Below are 13,754 nucleotides of genomic sequence, written 5' to 3'. Positions count from 1 at the left end.
CATCTCATCCTCTCACAAGTACTTGGCAGCAAAGGGGCCTTTTGTAGTCTCCACTGCACTTATTTGTAATTAATGTATCCAGCCATGACACCTAGGCTTCTTGAAATAACTCAAGGAGAGTGTCCTGAACATAGTGGGTATTTAATAAATGTTTATTGAATGGATTTGAATGGATAGTTGGAGCTAATTGTACTATTCTTAACTTCTATGGAAACCCTTAATTCAAAGAATTTCCTCCAGAAAATCCAATCCATTAAGAGATGGCTGAAGACTAAGACCCATAATCTGTAGAAGTTCTGATAGTTTAAAAGCAAACGTTTACAAAACCAAGGTCAAGACAAAAGTAGAACAAAACAAAGAGACCAGACAAGAAACGTCAAGGTGCAAGGAGCCAAGACACAGCCCTATATTTCCCCTATATTACGCAGGATGATCTTGCCCTAGTAGACTCTTCCATTGCCTTCTTTCTATCAGTTTTGTAAGGGGGACTTCAAGTCATCTCCCTGTCTCCCATTCCTTCGAGAATACAGAGCTCAGTTCCTGCAATGCTCTGTATGCCATACTTAGTATCACAATGGGTTAGATCAGCCAAAATGGTATTTCTGATGAATAGATCTGATCATGGCACTTTTCTTATGAACCTTCAATGGCTCCCTACTGTCTCTATGATAAAATACTAACACTACCTATCTTTTTAGTTTTATTTCATATTATTTTCTTTCATACCCGTTGCATTCCATCCAATTTTCTAATCTTATTCTTTCCTGTCTAGCTTCAGGCTACATACTCCCCACCATCCCCTACACCCTACCGTGCCTGCTAGAATCCTTCTCTTCCTGAAAAGCACCAATTCAGATGCCACCTCCTCTGTGAAGTTTTTCTTGATATGCCTCCTCCCTCAACAGCTAGTGATCTGTTTCTCTCATAATTTTTTTGGACCACTTTCTCTGAATTTCAGAAGTTCTTCCTGACTTGAAAGTACATTTTAAAGTCCTCTTAATTGATTTATTGTTTCCACTCAGTTGGAACTTGGGAACTTTAGTATCTGGCATTCCTCAGAGTATAATCACCAGCTTCCTTCATAAGCACCCAGGATTACAAGGCTTCAAAACATAGGACAGTCTTATTTACATAGTGAGGCCAAAAAAAAAAAGATTTGCATCTAAGCCCACAGAAAATCATTCTTCTGCTAAGCTCCCTCTTCTCTTCCCTCCATGACCTGAATAACCTCTGTGATTTATGGTATTACACTGGTTAATGCTCTGGCAAAAGTGGGGGATTAGGACTTGGGGTCCAAACATGCTTAGGCATCATGTTGTTCTTTTGCCACATTGCTCTTCTGCTACTGTGACTCTTTGATTCATTGCTAGTTAGTTCTGCTCCAGATATCAGTTTTTCTTGACATCCTTTTTCCATCCTTTTTCTGGGGCTTTTGTACCTGGAACTCTCCCTACCCTTAGTCACTTCTTGAAATGCCCTTCCCACCTAGAGAAGGGGAAGGAGACATGAATGTGGCCATCTCATTTTCTCATAAGTACTTGACAGCAAAGGGGCCTTTTGTAGTCTCCACTACACTTATTTGTAATTAATGTATGCAGCCATGACACCTAGGCTTCTTGAGAGCACTCAAGCAGAGTGTCCTGAACATAGTGGGTATTTAATAAATGTTTGTTGAATGGATTTGAATGGATAGTTGGAGCTAATTGTACTATTCTTAACTTCTATGGAAACCCTTAATTCAAAGAATTTCCTCCAGCAAATCCAATCCATTAGGAGATGGCTGAAGACTAAGACCCAATTCCTATCAGAATATACAGTCTTTGAGAGCAATTTCCTCATAGACCTTGAGCCTAGCCACAGGCCTGCTTGGTAGGAAGAACTTCCAGACTGAGGGTGCATGAAGGAGCAGAAACTGGGGAGAACTCAGCAAGTCATCCAAGTTGTGCATTGTATAAGCTTAAGGACATAGACTATCTTTCTTTTTCATATTTGTATCCCTAGTGCTTAGCACAGTGCCTAGCACATAGTAGGTACTTAATAAATATTTATTGATTTTGGAACTATGCCCAAAGATCTATAAAACTGTGCATGCCCTTTGACCGAGCAATATCACTAGCAGGTCTGTACCCCAAAGAGGATAAAGAAAAAGGAAAAGAACCCTTATATACAAAGATATTTATAGCAGCTCTTTTTTTTGTAATGGCAAAGAATAGGAAACTAAGGGGATACCCATCAACTGGGATTGGCTGAATAAGTCGTGGTATATGATTGTGATGTGCTATAAAAAATGAAGGGACTGGTTTTAGAAAAAGCTGGGAAGACCTACATGAACTGATGCAAAGTTAAGTGAGCAGAACTAGGAGACCATCATATACAATAACAAATATCATAATGATAATCACCAGTGAAAGACTTGGCTATCCTAGTCAATACAATGGTCCATGACAATTTTAAAGGACTCATAATGAAAAATGTTCGTCACCCCAAGAGAGATAACTGATGAATTCTGAGTGCAAATTGAAATCTATTTTTTTACTTCCTTTATTCATCTTTCTTTCCCATCCCTCACCCTGTACAACATAGCTAATGTGGAAATAGATTTTACATGACTTCATACGTATAATGGGTATTGTATTTCTTGTCTTTTCAATGGATGGGGGAATGGAAGAGAAAATTTGGAACTAAAAATAAAAATTTAAATAAAATTGGAAGGAATTGTAAAAAAGAAAATTTTATCGACTGACTAACTGAATGCAGAATAGCAGGGATAGATTGAATAGAATGTGAGCTCCTTGAGGGCAAAGACTTTTTTTTTAATCCTATCTTTATATCCTCAGCAAGTAACACAGTCACTTTTATATCATAGGTGCTTAATAAATGCTCATTAGTTTGGTTTAGATAAGGCTAGAAAGAGATTGGAACCAAGTTGGAAAGGGCCTTGAATGCCAGGTTAAGTGGTTTATATTGTATTCTACAGGCAATGGAGAGCTCATCAAGTTTTTTGAGTAAGGAAGTAATGAGGCATATCTGTGCACTAGGAAGATGAGTCCAACAATGAGTGTATGATAGATTGGGGGGGAAGAAGGTGGAGGTGGGAAGATCTAGGAGGAGGCTATTGTCATGGTCCAGGTGGGTAGAAATGAGGGTCTGTACAAGGGTGGTGACAGATGGAATGGAGAAGAGGAGGCAGATGAAAGCAATCTTACAGTGGCATAATTGACAGAAATGAGTAAGTGATTGGATAGAATAGATGATGGAGTGGGAGAAGTAAAATATCAGAAAATGTCATGTTTGATTTTGTTCCTTTTTTTTGTTTATTTGCTTGTTTTTGTTGGGGTGGCCTAAATTCTTTTTTAAACAGATCGTGTGACATGGAGGTTACAAGTCTGGTTAAGCCTGAGTAGTTATTTTATTTCACCACATGGAATAAAGAAGTTGGGGGAGGGGCAAGCTTGGGGTGAGATGATGAGTTCATGAGTTTGAGGTGCTGATTGGTCCAGATGGAGGAATTGGGAGCTGCTGGGCAGGAGCTTGGGAGAGAGGTACAGATCTGGTTGTTGTGTATGGAGAGGGTCCAAAGAACCAGCTGATGGCAATGTTTCACGTTATATTCCCAGAGAGTTTCATTGGCTGCCCCAACCCAGTCTCTTACCTTTGGTCTGGGAGGTCTTAGAGCTTAGCTTCCCTTGGCTCTGTGGTCCTGCCTTTCTCTTCTGCTGAGCTTCTTCTCCTCCAGGCCTGCGACCAGTGGTTAATCTCTTTAGCTCTTGCTATCAAGCCTGAGAGTCTGGGGAAACCCTCTACTCTCCTGCTCTAGACTCCTCCCCACCTCACTGGCCACTTTCCTTTAGATTCTCTATTATCTCTCCCTTTTTCTCCTTTTCCATCAGACTCTTCTCCCTCAGTGTGGTACAGCAGAAACAGGGTTTAACTTGGAGTCATGGCCCCTGAATTTGAATCCTGTCACTGCCACTTATTTCCATGGGTGACCTTGGGCAAGTCCCTTAATCTCTGTAGACCTCAGTTTCTTCATGGCGTTGGGCTATGTATGTTACCTTAGATCCCCTCTGGCTCTTAGTCTCTGATCCCATAGTCTCTCCTCTTGACCTTATTCTTGACTTATGTCCATCTATGGGGCCCATCACAAGATGTTCATAGGATTTGGCACTGGAAGGAAACTCAGTAATCATCTTGTCCAATGCCTCCATTTTACCAATGGAAAAACTGAGTCCCAGAGGTAGCAGAAATATCCCTGCATGTAGACAGAGTCAGGAGACCTGAGTTTGAATCCAATACTTAATACCTGAGTAACCATGAGCAACTTTCTTGACCACACTGACTCTCCGTTTTCTCATCTCTAGAAGTGGGGGCTAATAGTGGTTGTGTATTTATTTCTCAGAGATATTGTAATGAGACCAGTTTGCAAGCTTCAAAGTGCCATAAACATGGCCAAATGACATTGTGAAAGGAAGACTGTCACCATTCAGAAGACTTGGATTTGAGTTGCCTGCTTGATGCTACTTGAGGGCTGGGTCACCACTGACAAGGAATTTCCCCTTTCTGATTCTCAGTTCCTTCATATGTAAAGTGAGGATGAGGCAAATAATACACACTAATAAGCACCAAGATCCTTGTGGAGAATCATTAAATCAGTGCACATTTACTAAGTAGCTACTGTAAGGGATGCAAAGAAAGATGGCAAGATCCCACAAAAACAGTGGGATGAGAATGAGAAGTAGGGGAGAATCCTGAGGCTGTGAGCCTAGGATGCTGTGGGATGATGATGGTGCCAATAATGATAAGGGAGTACAGGAGAGTAGAGGGTTTTGGGGAAAAAATATAAGAGTTTTGTTTTGGACATGTTGAGTTTGAGATGCCTATGGGACATCCAGTTCAAAATGTCCACTAGGCAAAGTTGGGGGTATGGAATTGGAGCTCAGGGGAGGTTGGAAGTAAAGCTCTCCAAGAAATCTGCATAGAGATGATCATTGAACCATGGGAGCTAAGAAGATCACCAAGAGAGATGGTACAGAGAGCAAAGAGTAAAGAGTCTTGAGGAATACCCTTAGTTAGAAGGCATAACAAGGATAAGATGAGAAGGTGTGGGTGGACTGTGATATGTACAATGGGAAGAATTACTCACATTGGTGAGATCATGGATCCATCAAAACATTGGTGACTTAGGTAAAGGCAAAGAGGGAATGCTCATCACAGTTGGAGATGTCACAAAGCTGGGAGAGATGGCTAAGGATATACAGTCGAGAGGTAAGAAGAGCTCAGGAGGACTAGAATGGGGGGGGGGGGTGGAGAGCTACATCTAGTAAGAGAGACAGCATGGCAGAGTGTATAGAGCAGTGGCCTGATCCTGCTTCAGGCTCTTACTAGCCATGTGATCCTGAGCAATTCACTTCTTAACCTCTTTGAGCCTCAGTTTCCATATGTGTAAAATGGAAATAATTATAGAACCAGCCTCACAAGGATGCCATGTGGATCAAATGAGAAAATGTAGATAAAATATTTTGCAAACCTTAAAGCCTTAAGTAAATGTCAGCTAAAAAAAAGATTAAATTCAGTAGGGACAAATGTAAAGGCCTTCCCTTGTTTTCAAAAAAGTCAACTTCACAAGTATAAGATGGAGGAAATGTTGTTAAACAAGAATCCCTATAAACAAAATCTAGTGGATTTCAAGGTCCATACGAGTCAACCATGTGACACGGCAGCCAAAAAAAAATTAGGACAATTCTAAAAAAGCCCTAGGGCTCAGACTGAAGGAGGTGATTGTGCTATCGTCCTCTGCTCTGGTCAAAACACATCTGGATAATTGTGTTCCATTCTTGGTGCTACATTTTAGAAAGACGTTGCCAAACTGGAGGTCATCTGGGAAAGGGGAGATCGAGATGGTGAAAGAATTGGAGACACTGTCATTGGAGAAGCAGTTGAAGAAACTGTGAGTGTTTAGCCCAGAGCAGGGGCAGGGAACCTTCAGCCTTGAGGCCACATTCAGCTCTCTAGGTCCTCAAGTGACTGGTCCTAGGACCTAGAGGGCCACATGTGGCGTCAAGGCCACAGGTTCCCCACCCTGAGAACAGAAGTTTTAGGCAGGGTGTGATGGCTCTCTGGAGTGTTGGAAGGGCTCTCATGGAGAAGTGGGATCACCCTTGTTCCAGAAAGCACTTAAAAGTTAGAGCCACCTCCAAGGTTGAATGGACTGTCTTGGGAGGCAGTGTATTATTTCCCAACCACCGACGCTCTTCACATGAGCTTCGGTAAAGGCAAAGAGGGAATGCTCATCACATTTGGAGAGATATCACAAAGCTGAGACAGATAGCTATGGATATACAGTCAAGAGGTAAGAAGAGCTCAGTAGGATCAGATTGGAATGGAGGTGGAGAGCTGCATCTAGTATGAGAGACAACATGGCAGAGGCCACAGGCGACTGCCTGTCCAGGGAAGGCTCTAATTAAATGATTTCTGAGGCCCCTTCCCGGCCTGAGTTCCTAGGATTCCATGATGTTTACTGAGAGGCTTTGAGACTTCTCCTGACTTTAAACTTTCTCATGTTTCTAGTCACCAGAAGCAAAAACTCTCAGAAAACTTTTGAGTTTGTCCATGTGCTGTAGGGTCAGGAAGCTGGTGCAGATGCCAAGAGATGTCCCTGACCCAGAGGGTCAGGAAGAGGGGAGCTCTGGTCAAAAGCAGCACAGTGGCAGAAAAGGCATTGGGGGCAAGGGGAAGTAGACCCTGGTGTCCTTGGGAAGGAAGGAATAAAGGGACAGAGGCATCATCTAGACACATCTGTCACTGCTGGACTGTCACAGAAAGTCCTTCTCTTTACAAAGGGGCATCACTCTTTGGGAAGGGAAGGGGGACATTTTTTGTTGAAGGACTGGGATGTGTGTGTGTATGCGTGTGTGCACACGTGTGTGTGTGTATGCATGTGTGCACACGTGTGCATGCATGTGTGTGTGTATGTGTGTGTGTAGTTTTTGACCAAATCATGCTTTATTTCCCAAGCTCTGCAGATGGCTAGACTGGGCAGTCACCTGATCTATAATTGGCCCTTCATTGTCTCCTGCGCTGGGACCATGTATAGGTATGGAGATGGGGGTGGGGGATGGAAATGGAGGAGGAAGTGTGTGTTTTTGTTTAAAATATCAACAAGTTAATTTTAAATGAGTTTACCTTAAAAATCCTCTTATTTTTTAATCCTTCTCAGCTGGGGAAATTGGGAGATTACATAATTACATTCATTACTTCAAGAACTCCAGAAAATCTGTGATCTATTCATTACAAGAATTGTTTTTTTTTCTTTTTTTTTAATTGGAGGTAGAATCACAGAGGAACGGGGAAGCTATTGATAGCGTTGCCAGGAAGAAAAAAAAAACAAAGAAAAAAAGGTCAAGGGTTATTGAAGCATTTTTTTTAATTGCACAGAAGAGAACAGAAAAGTTCAGAAGGAAGCACAGACAAGTAGAACAGCTTTGAAAGTAATTGTTGAATTTGTTATACATTTTTAAAAGTAAGCTATACATAACAGAAATTCCTGGTTTTGCATATAATCTCTTTCTGTTCTACTTTGCGGATGGAAATTTTTTTTTTTTTTGCGGTGTTCATTAAGTGCAGAATAAAAATAAAACAAAGACCTATGACCTCCTGAGAGTGGCCACCCCTACCAGTGAAGATTCCAACCTCTTCTCATCTTGGAAAATGGTCTTTAGCAGCTACCCTAAAACCAATGTATCTCTGGCTAGCCATACTTCCAGTGAGGAGCTAGGCTGGTCCTTGGATAAGGGATCCATGGCCTGTCACTGGATCCATCCTTTCTAGCTCATCGGGACCTACCATAGCTTATGCCCTCCTGGTGGAGTTGCTATCAGTAACCCTAACGCACCTCTGTGCCTCGATGAAGCAGTGGAGAAGGACCTAAGTAGAGACATTGTTACCGAACAGTCATTATGTAAGAAAGGGTGCATGCTTATGTAACTGTTCTGATGGTAACAAAGCTATAAAGTGAAGCTTGGGTATCCCAGGGCTACCTGGCAGCATAACCATTTATTCACTTGCCCTGTATTGGCTGGGTGAAATTTATTCAATTTGCTTGTGTATGGAGATGCTGCCAGGAGCAGCTACCCATTGGCTAAAGCTATTTCCCCCACCTAGAGTGACTACTCCCTCCTCTAGGCCATCAGATCCCGCCAGGGCTTCAAGGCCCAGCTCACATCCCACTCCCTCCATAGAATCTTTCCTGGTCAGCTCCATCCTTTCCCGACCTCCCACAGCGCTGTGCGTTCTGTCCTACACATGCGGAATGGCTCAGCTATATGCCCTTTAGTCCTCGATTCTGTCAAGCTAATTGTTCCATGTATATAAATATAAAATCCCCCCAAGTTTACAGGCCATAACCCTTCCTCCTCCTACCTCCCCTACAGTGTGAATGGCTGAGCACAGAGGTAGGCACACAGTGTGGGTCAGTAAAGATATGTCACTTTAACGGGAATTCCACAATGCTGTTTTCCTGGGTAGAAGTGTTATGAAAGGGGAAAAGGTCATTCTGTTAGCTGGGATTACCACCTGGCCCCCCCCCCCGGGGATTAGGCCTGAGGGCCTGTGCTTAATTGAAAGGTAAGAATCTTCCTTTAGATGCCCATGAAATCAATCTGAGGCAGGGGTTAACTTGACCAACGCAGGTTCCAAAAACATCCTTTACACTCTGGATTGCATATCCCCCAAATCTTGTTTTTATGACCAGCCCAATAGGAGTTTTTAGATTCTGAGGGAAAGGCAGGGGGTGGGGGCTGAATTAGCTCTCTCCCTGGTTTAGCATGAGTCATCCAATCCGTTCTCCTGAGCAGCTCTGTCCTCCCACGGATTCCCCATAATCATCACTAAGAAAGACTTTGCTGATTACAGTGTTTACTGAAAGCAGTTGGCCTTGCATCACCCCCAGTTAGGACAAGGTGCTGCTTGGGTCCATGAACATCCAGGGAACATAGTGGGAGGTTTCTGGGGAAGCCCCAGGCTTACAATTCCTGGTGGTATACCCAGGGACTGTGAGGAACCACGATGGCCCTCAGGCAGGAAGACGTGGAGAAGTTTCTCAATGAAAACCCCGCTTTCACAGAGCAATACTTTGAAAAGGTTCTGAGCCCCGAGAATGTGGTTGGTGCATGTGAGGGTAGGGGCCTGGTGGATTTCTCAACCTTTAAAGAACTATGCCAGGTGGAAGAGAGTGAAGCCCTCTTTGAACTTGTTCAGGACATGCAAGAAAGTATCAACATGGAGAAGGTGGTCTTCAAAATCCTGAGGAGGGTATGCACCATCATCCACGCCGACCGTTGCAGCCTCTTCATGTACCGACAGAGGAACGGTGTTGCAGAACTAGCCACAAGGCTCTTCAACGTCCAGCCTGGCAGCACCCTGGAGGAGTGCCTGGTGCCCCCTGACTCCGAGATTGTCTTCCCTCTGGACATTGGGGTCATTGGGAACGTGGCACAGACAAAGAAGACCGTCAACATCCAGGACGTCAATGAGGTAGGGTTTCCAATGCTGATGAGAGTCAGTCTCTACAGGGAGGTGGATGAACAGGCAGATGTCTACGAGTTCACAGGTCTAGAGTGTACCAATCTCTCCCAAGAACAGGAATGATCCTTCATAGCACGTTGGGTCAGAAGTCATCACTGGTTAAGGGGGGCCTCATGGCCCTGATCCATTTTGTCCCTCAAGACATAGCTTTTCTCCCAGGAGCTTCTTCCCTTCCTGAGATAGCATGGCTCACTGTTTCTTCCTATGATTCACATGTATGGTCTGGCAAGTTCTCTTATTCCAGATAAGAATATTCATTTAGTCAGGTCTGAAATTTCTGTGTCTTCAGGTCTGGAATCATTCCTCCAAACTGTCTCCCAAATAGGTTCACTTCAGTGCCTTTGCTCACATGGTTTCCTATACCTAAATTCCCTGCCTCCCTCAAATCGTTGAATCTTCCCTACTACCTAAAGCCCAATTAGAAAAGCACCTCTTCCATGAAGCCTTCCTTCATTTTCCCTTTAAACCTCATAAGGCATCTTATTTTCATCTTTATTACATTTATAATGTAATATGATTAATTTTAATCATATTATTCCTATTAATTAATCATATTGATCATAATTTTAATTAATTAAATAATTTTAAAATTAGTATTATGATAGAATATACATTATGTTATGATATAAGGATACTACTGACAAAATTGTTATTATAATTAGTTATCCGTCTTGGTGTCATTATCATAGACTTTGAACCCTAAGAGGGCAGGGACTGTGTCTTATCTAGAATTTGTAGTACCATCCGAATTAAGCACAGGTCTCTGCACACACCAGGGATTTAATAAATGTTTATTTAGTTATTATTGAATTTAATTATGTCTATGTATTCATAGAATCGTAGATTTAGGGCTAAAAGGTACCTTAAAGGCCATTGAGTCCCCATTTTGCAGATGAGGAAATTGAGACCTAGAGAAGTTAAGCTGGTTTGCCCATGGTCATGTGGGTAGGGACTGGCAGAGTCGGGACTCAAACCCTGGATTCTCTGACTCCTAATTCAGTATTTTCTCTGCCGTACCGTGTTGCTTAGGTTTAGTCTTTCTCTGTTGCACATCGGCATCTAGGGTGGAGTACTGTGGGCTTTGCGCACTAGCTTCTTTATCCCTGCACTATGACTTCTCTCACCCCTCCTCCTTCACCTCCTATCTCCCTTTCCTATGTCCTCATCCTGAGGGATGGGGATCTGCTCCATGGGAGTGGGCTGGACTCTCTGGCAGATGGGCCACTACTCCCCCAGTCTGATGGCACCCAATGTTGAGTAATTCCCACACGAGCCGCCCACTGTCCAATAAAAGTGAAGGCCAGCATAGGCCAGCCTCGCTGAGGTCTCTAGGCTTTCCTGCGCCCCAGGTGGGACCCTGCCCATCCCTATTTTCGCCCTTGAAAGTAGCTTCTCGAAAGGGGCCTGGAGGTGTCCTAGGGTTTCTGTTGGCATGGTATATTGAGGTGTCCTGAGGTCTGTCCACTCGTGGGACTTTGTGTCCCAAGCTCCAAGGTCTTTCCATAAGACTTCCCCACCTCCATTCCTGCTTGCCCTAGCTCCAAAACTGATAGAGATAACTGTTTTATGTCGCTTGGTTTCTACTTTCTGTGGAGAGAGTCTAATAAAACAAAAGATAACCTTGATTGATAACTAACCTTGGAGAGAGGGGGAGGAGAAAGAAGCACTTATTAAACACCTACTGTGTGCCAGACACTATGCTAAGTGCTTTACAAATTGTATCCTCACAACTCTTCATGACCCCGTTTGGGGTTTTCTTGGCAAAGATACTGGAGTGGTTTGCCATTTCCTTCTCCAGCTCATTTTAGAGGGGAGGAAACTGGGGTAAACAGGGTTAAGTGACTTGCCCAGGGTCACTCAGCTAATAAGTGTCCAAGGCCAGATTTGAACTCAGGGAGATGAGTCTTCCTGACTTCAGGCCTGGCGCTTTATCTACTGTGCTCTACCTAGCTGCCCCATTCCCATTTTACAGCTCAGGAAATTGAGGAAGACAGAAGTTAAACAGGATCACACAGCTAGCAAGTGTTGAGGCTGGATTTGAACTCAGATCTTTCTGCCTCCAGGCCCAGTGATCTATCTACTGAGATATTGCAATAAAACAAGTAAGCCCCTTGAGAAGCTTCTTGAGGCCAGAACGATGTCTTACACATCCTACAGACCAATGGAATCAAACTCAGATAGACACAGATTCCTGCAAGCCACATATTGACTTAGAAAACCACACATTAACATTATCTATGTTATATTTTTATTTGTTTTGTTAAAGATTTCCCAATTATATTTTAATCTGGTACAGTCACATTTGGGATTTTGCAGCCACATGTGGGCTGGTGATACGATGCTTAGGCCCCCACAACCCCTAGCAGAAGTCTGGGTACACAGTAGACACCCGACAAATCCCTATTCACTTAGTGATAGGTAATAGAAACTTTGATCTTTTTCTTATAAAACTGGAAAAACTCAACCAAGAAAGGTATCAACTACTTGTCATTAGACTCTGGCCCAATATCACGTATAGACAACCTGTGCCTATAAATCCTGATTAGGGCCATAGGTCATAGATTTAGAAGTGGAAGGGACCTTAGAGGTCTTTGAGTTCCGACCCTCTCGTTTTACAGATAGGGAAACTGAGGCCTAATTAAGTTAAATGCCTTGTCCAAAGTCACACTGATGCTAAGTGGCAGAGTCAGGTGGCTCCAGATCCATTACTGACTTCATTGGTTCACACTCACTTAGCGTGGCCAAAAGCCAACACATGGAGTTAACTATCCAGAGAAAACATATAGACTGAATATAAACAATCTTGGAGGGTTTAGATCAACTCATATAAGACAGACAGACTCATCATGGGCTACTAAAGGAAATCACTTTGTTTGGGGGCTTAACCTATGAGGATGACATCAGAGAGAGTGAACCGGATCCGAAAGCATTCAATTCAATGAGCATTTATTAAGCACTTGCTGTGTCCCAGGCACTGAACTAGGTGCGGGTGTTGGTTCAATACTTCAGTGATTCTGTGATCTCTCTGATATGGGTATTCACTGCTTTGATGCCAATCACAACACATTCGTGCCTTCTCCTCCCGTCCAGTTCTTGTCTATATTTTCCCAGAGGAAGAAAAGCCTAGCAGGCTGGACCCCTTCCTCTGGACGAGGTGTTCTGACATTTCTCAGGTACCAGTGTGGTGCTAGAGATGTCCATCTGCTGTCCCCTGCTCTCACCCTGTGTTTGGCCCACCCCTTTTCCTGATCACCCAATCATGCCAATTCTTCCCCTCTTAGACTCTCCCCATTCCACTTTTTGCACATAGGTCATCATTGGAAATGTGCAGCAATCTACTTGTTCCTACCATCGCATTTGTTTTTGGCAGCTAGGTGACGCACTGGATAGAGTCCTGGATCTGGAGTTAGGAAGGACCTGATTTCAAATCCAGCCTCTGACTGGAAATGTGATACTAGGGAAGTCATTTTCAGTTCTGTCTGCTCAGCTGTAGCACCCATATCCCAGGGTTGTCGTAAGGATCAAATGAGATAATATTGAAGGAGGAGAAGGAGGAGGAGGAGGAGGAGGAGGGAGAGGAAGAGGAGGAGGAAGAAGAGGAAGAGGAATAGGAGGAGAAGGAGGAGGAGGAGGAGGAGGGAGAGGAGGAGGAGGAGGAGAGAAAGAAAGAAGGAAAGGAAGAAAGAAGAAGAGGAGGAGGAATGAGAGCAAAAAGAGCACATCATTAGTTATGATGGCAATGTTCAAGATGACAGCTTCTTAATAAAAAAGAAAAAAACCAAGATGCACATTTTCAAATACTCCTTAACAGATTCTGATGAGATATTTCAAGTTCATCTGGCTACTTTTTCTGGGATATGCATCTTTAAAAAACGGTAGCTAACAGTCGAGGCCTGGAAATGTTACATAAATGCTAGTTATTATTAATATGTTTTCCCATGTGGATTATTAAGCTGACATCTTTTAAATAATCATGGATCTCATTGAAGAAACTGTAATGTTCTGGAGCTCGAAGCAATTGGCCGAATGCCATCTTCAAACAAAAGTATATGGCAGACGTCACTATTTCTAAGAAATCCCTTTATATAGGACTTCCTCCATGACCCTGACAAACACCTTTGACAAACATGGATTGCCCATTTTAGGCCTTGCTTGAAATTAATAATCCAAGC

At 43.1% G+C, this 13,754-nt stretch overlaps 1 protein-coding gene across 1 annotated transcript in view; it reads left to right on the top strand.

Annotated features, from left to right (window-relative positions):
• The first annotated feature begins 9,063 nt into the window (after positions 1 to 9,063).
• Positions 9,064 to 13,754, top strand: part of PDE6B (phosphodiesterase 6B) — a 77,805-nt gene continuing 73,114 nt past the window's right edge. Inside the window, exon 1 of the mRNA XM_036763912.1 lies at positions 9,064 to 9,531. Within this exon, the coding sequence (XP_036619807.1) occupies positions 9,064 to 9,531 (468 nt within the window). The remainder of the gene's footprint in view (positions 9,532 to 13,754) is intronic.

Source organism: Trichosurus vulpecula, chromosome 6 (genome assembly GCF_011100635.1).
Source record: "Trichosurus vulpecula isolate mTriVul1 chromosome 6, mTriVul1.pri, whole genome shotgun sequence".
NCBI lineage: Eukaryota > Metazoa > Chordata > Mammalia > Diprotodontia > Phalangeridae > Trichosurus > Trichosurus vulpecula.
The sequence above is the reverse complement of the archived record's forward strand: the minus strand, read 5'-3'. Positions and strand labels throughout refer to the sequence as shown.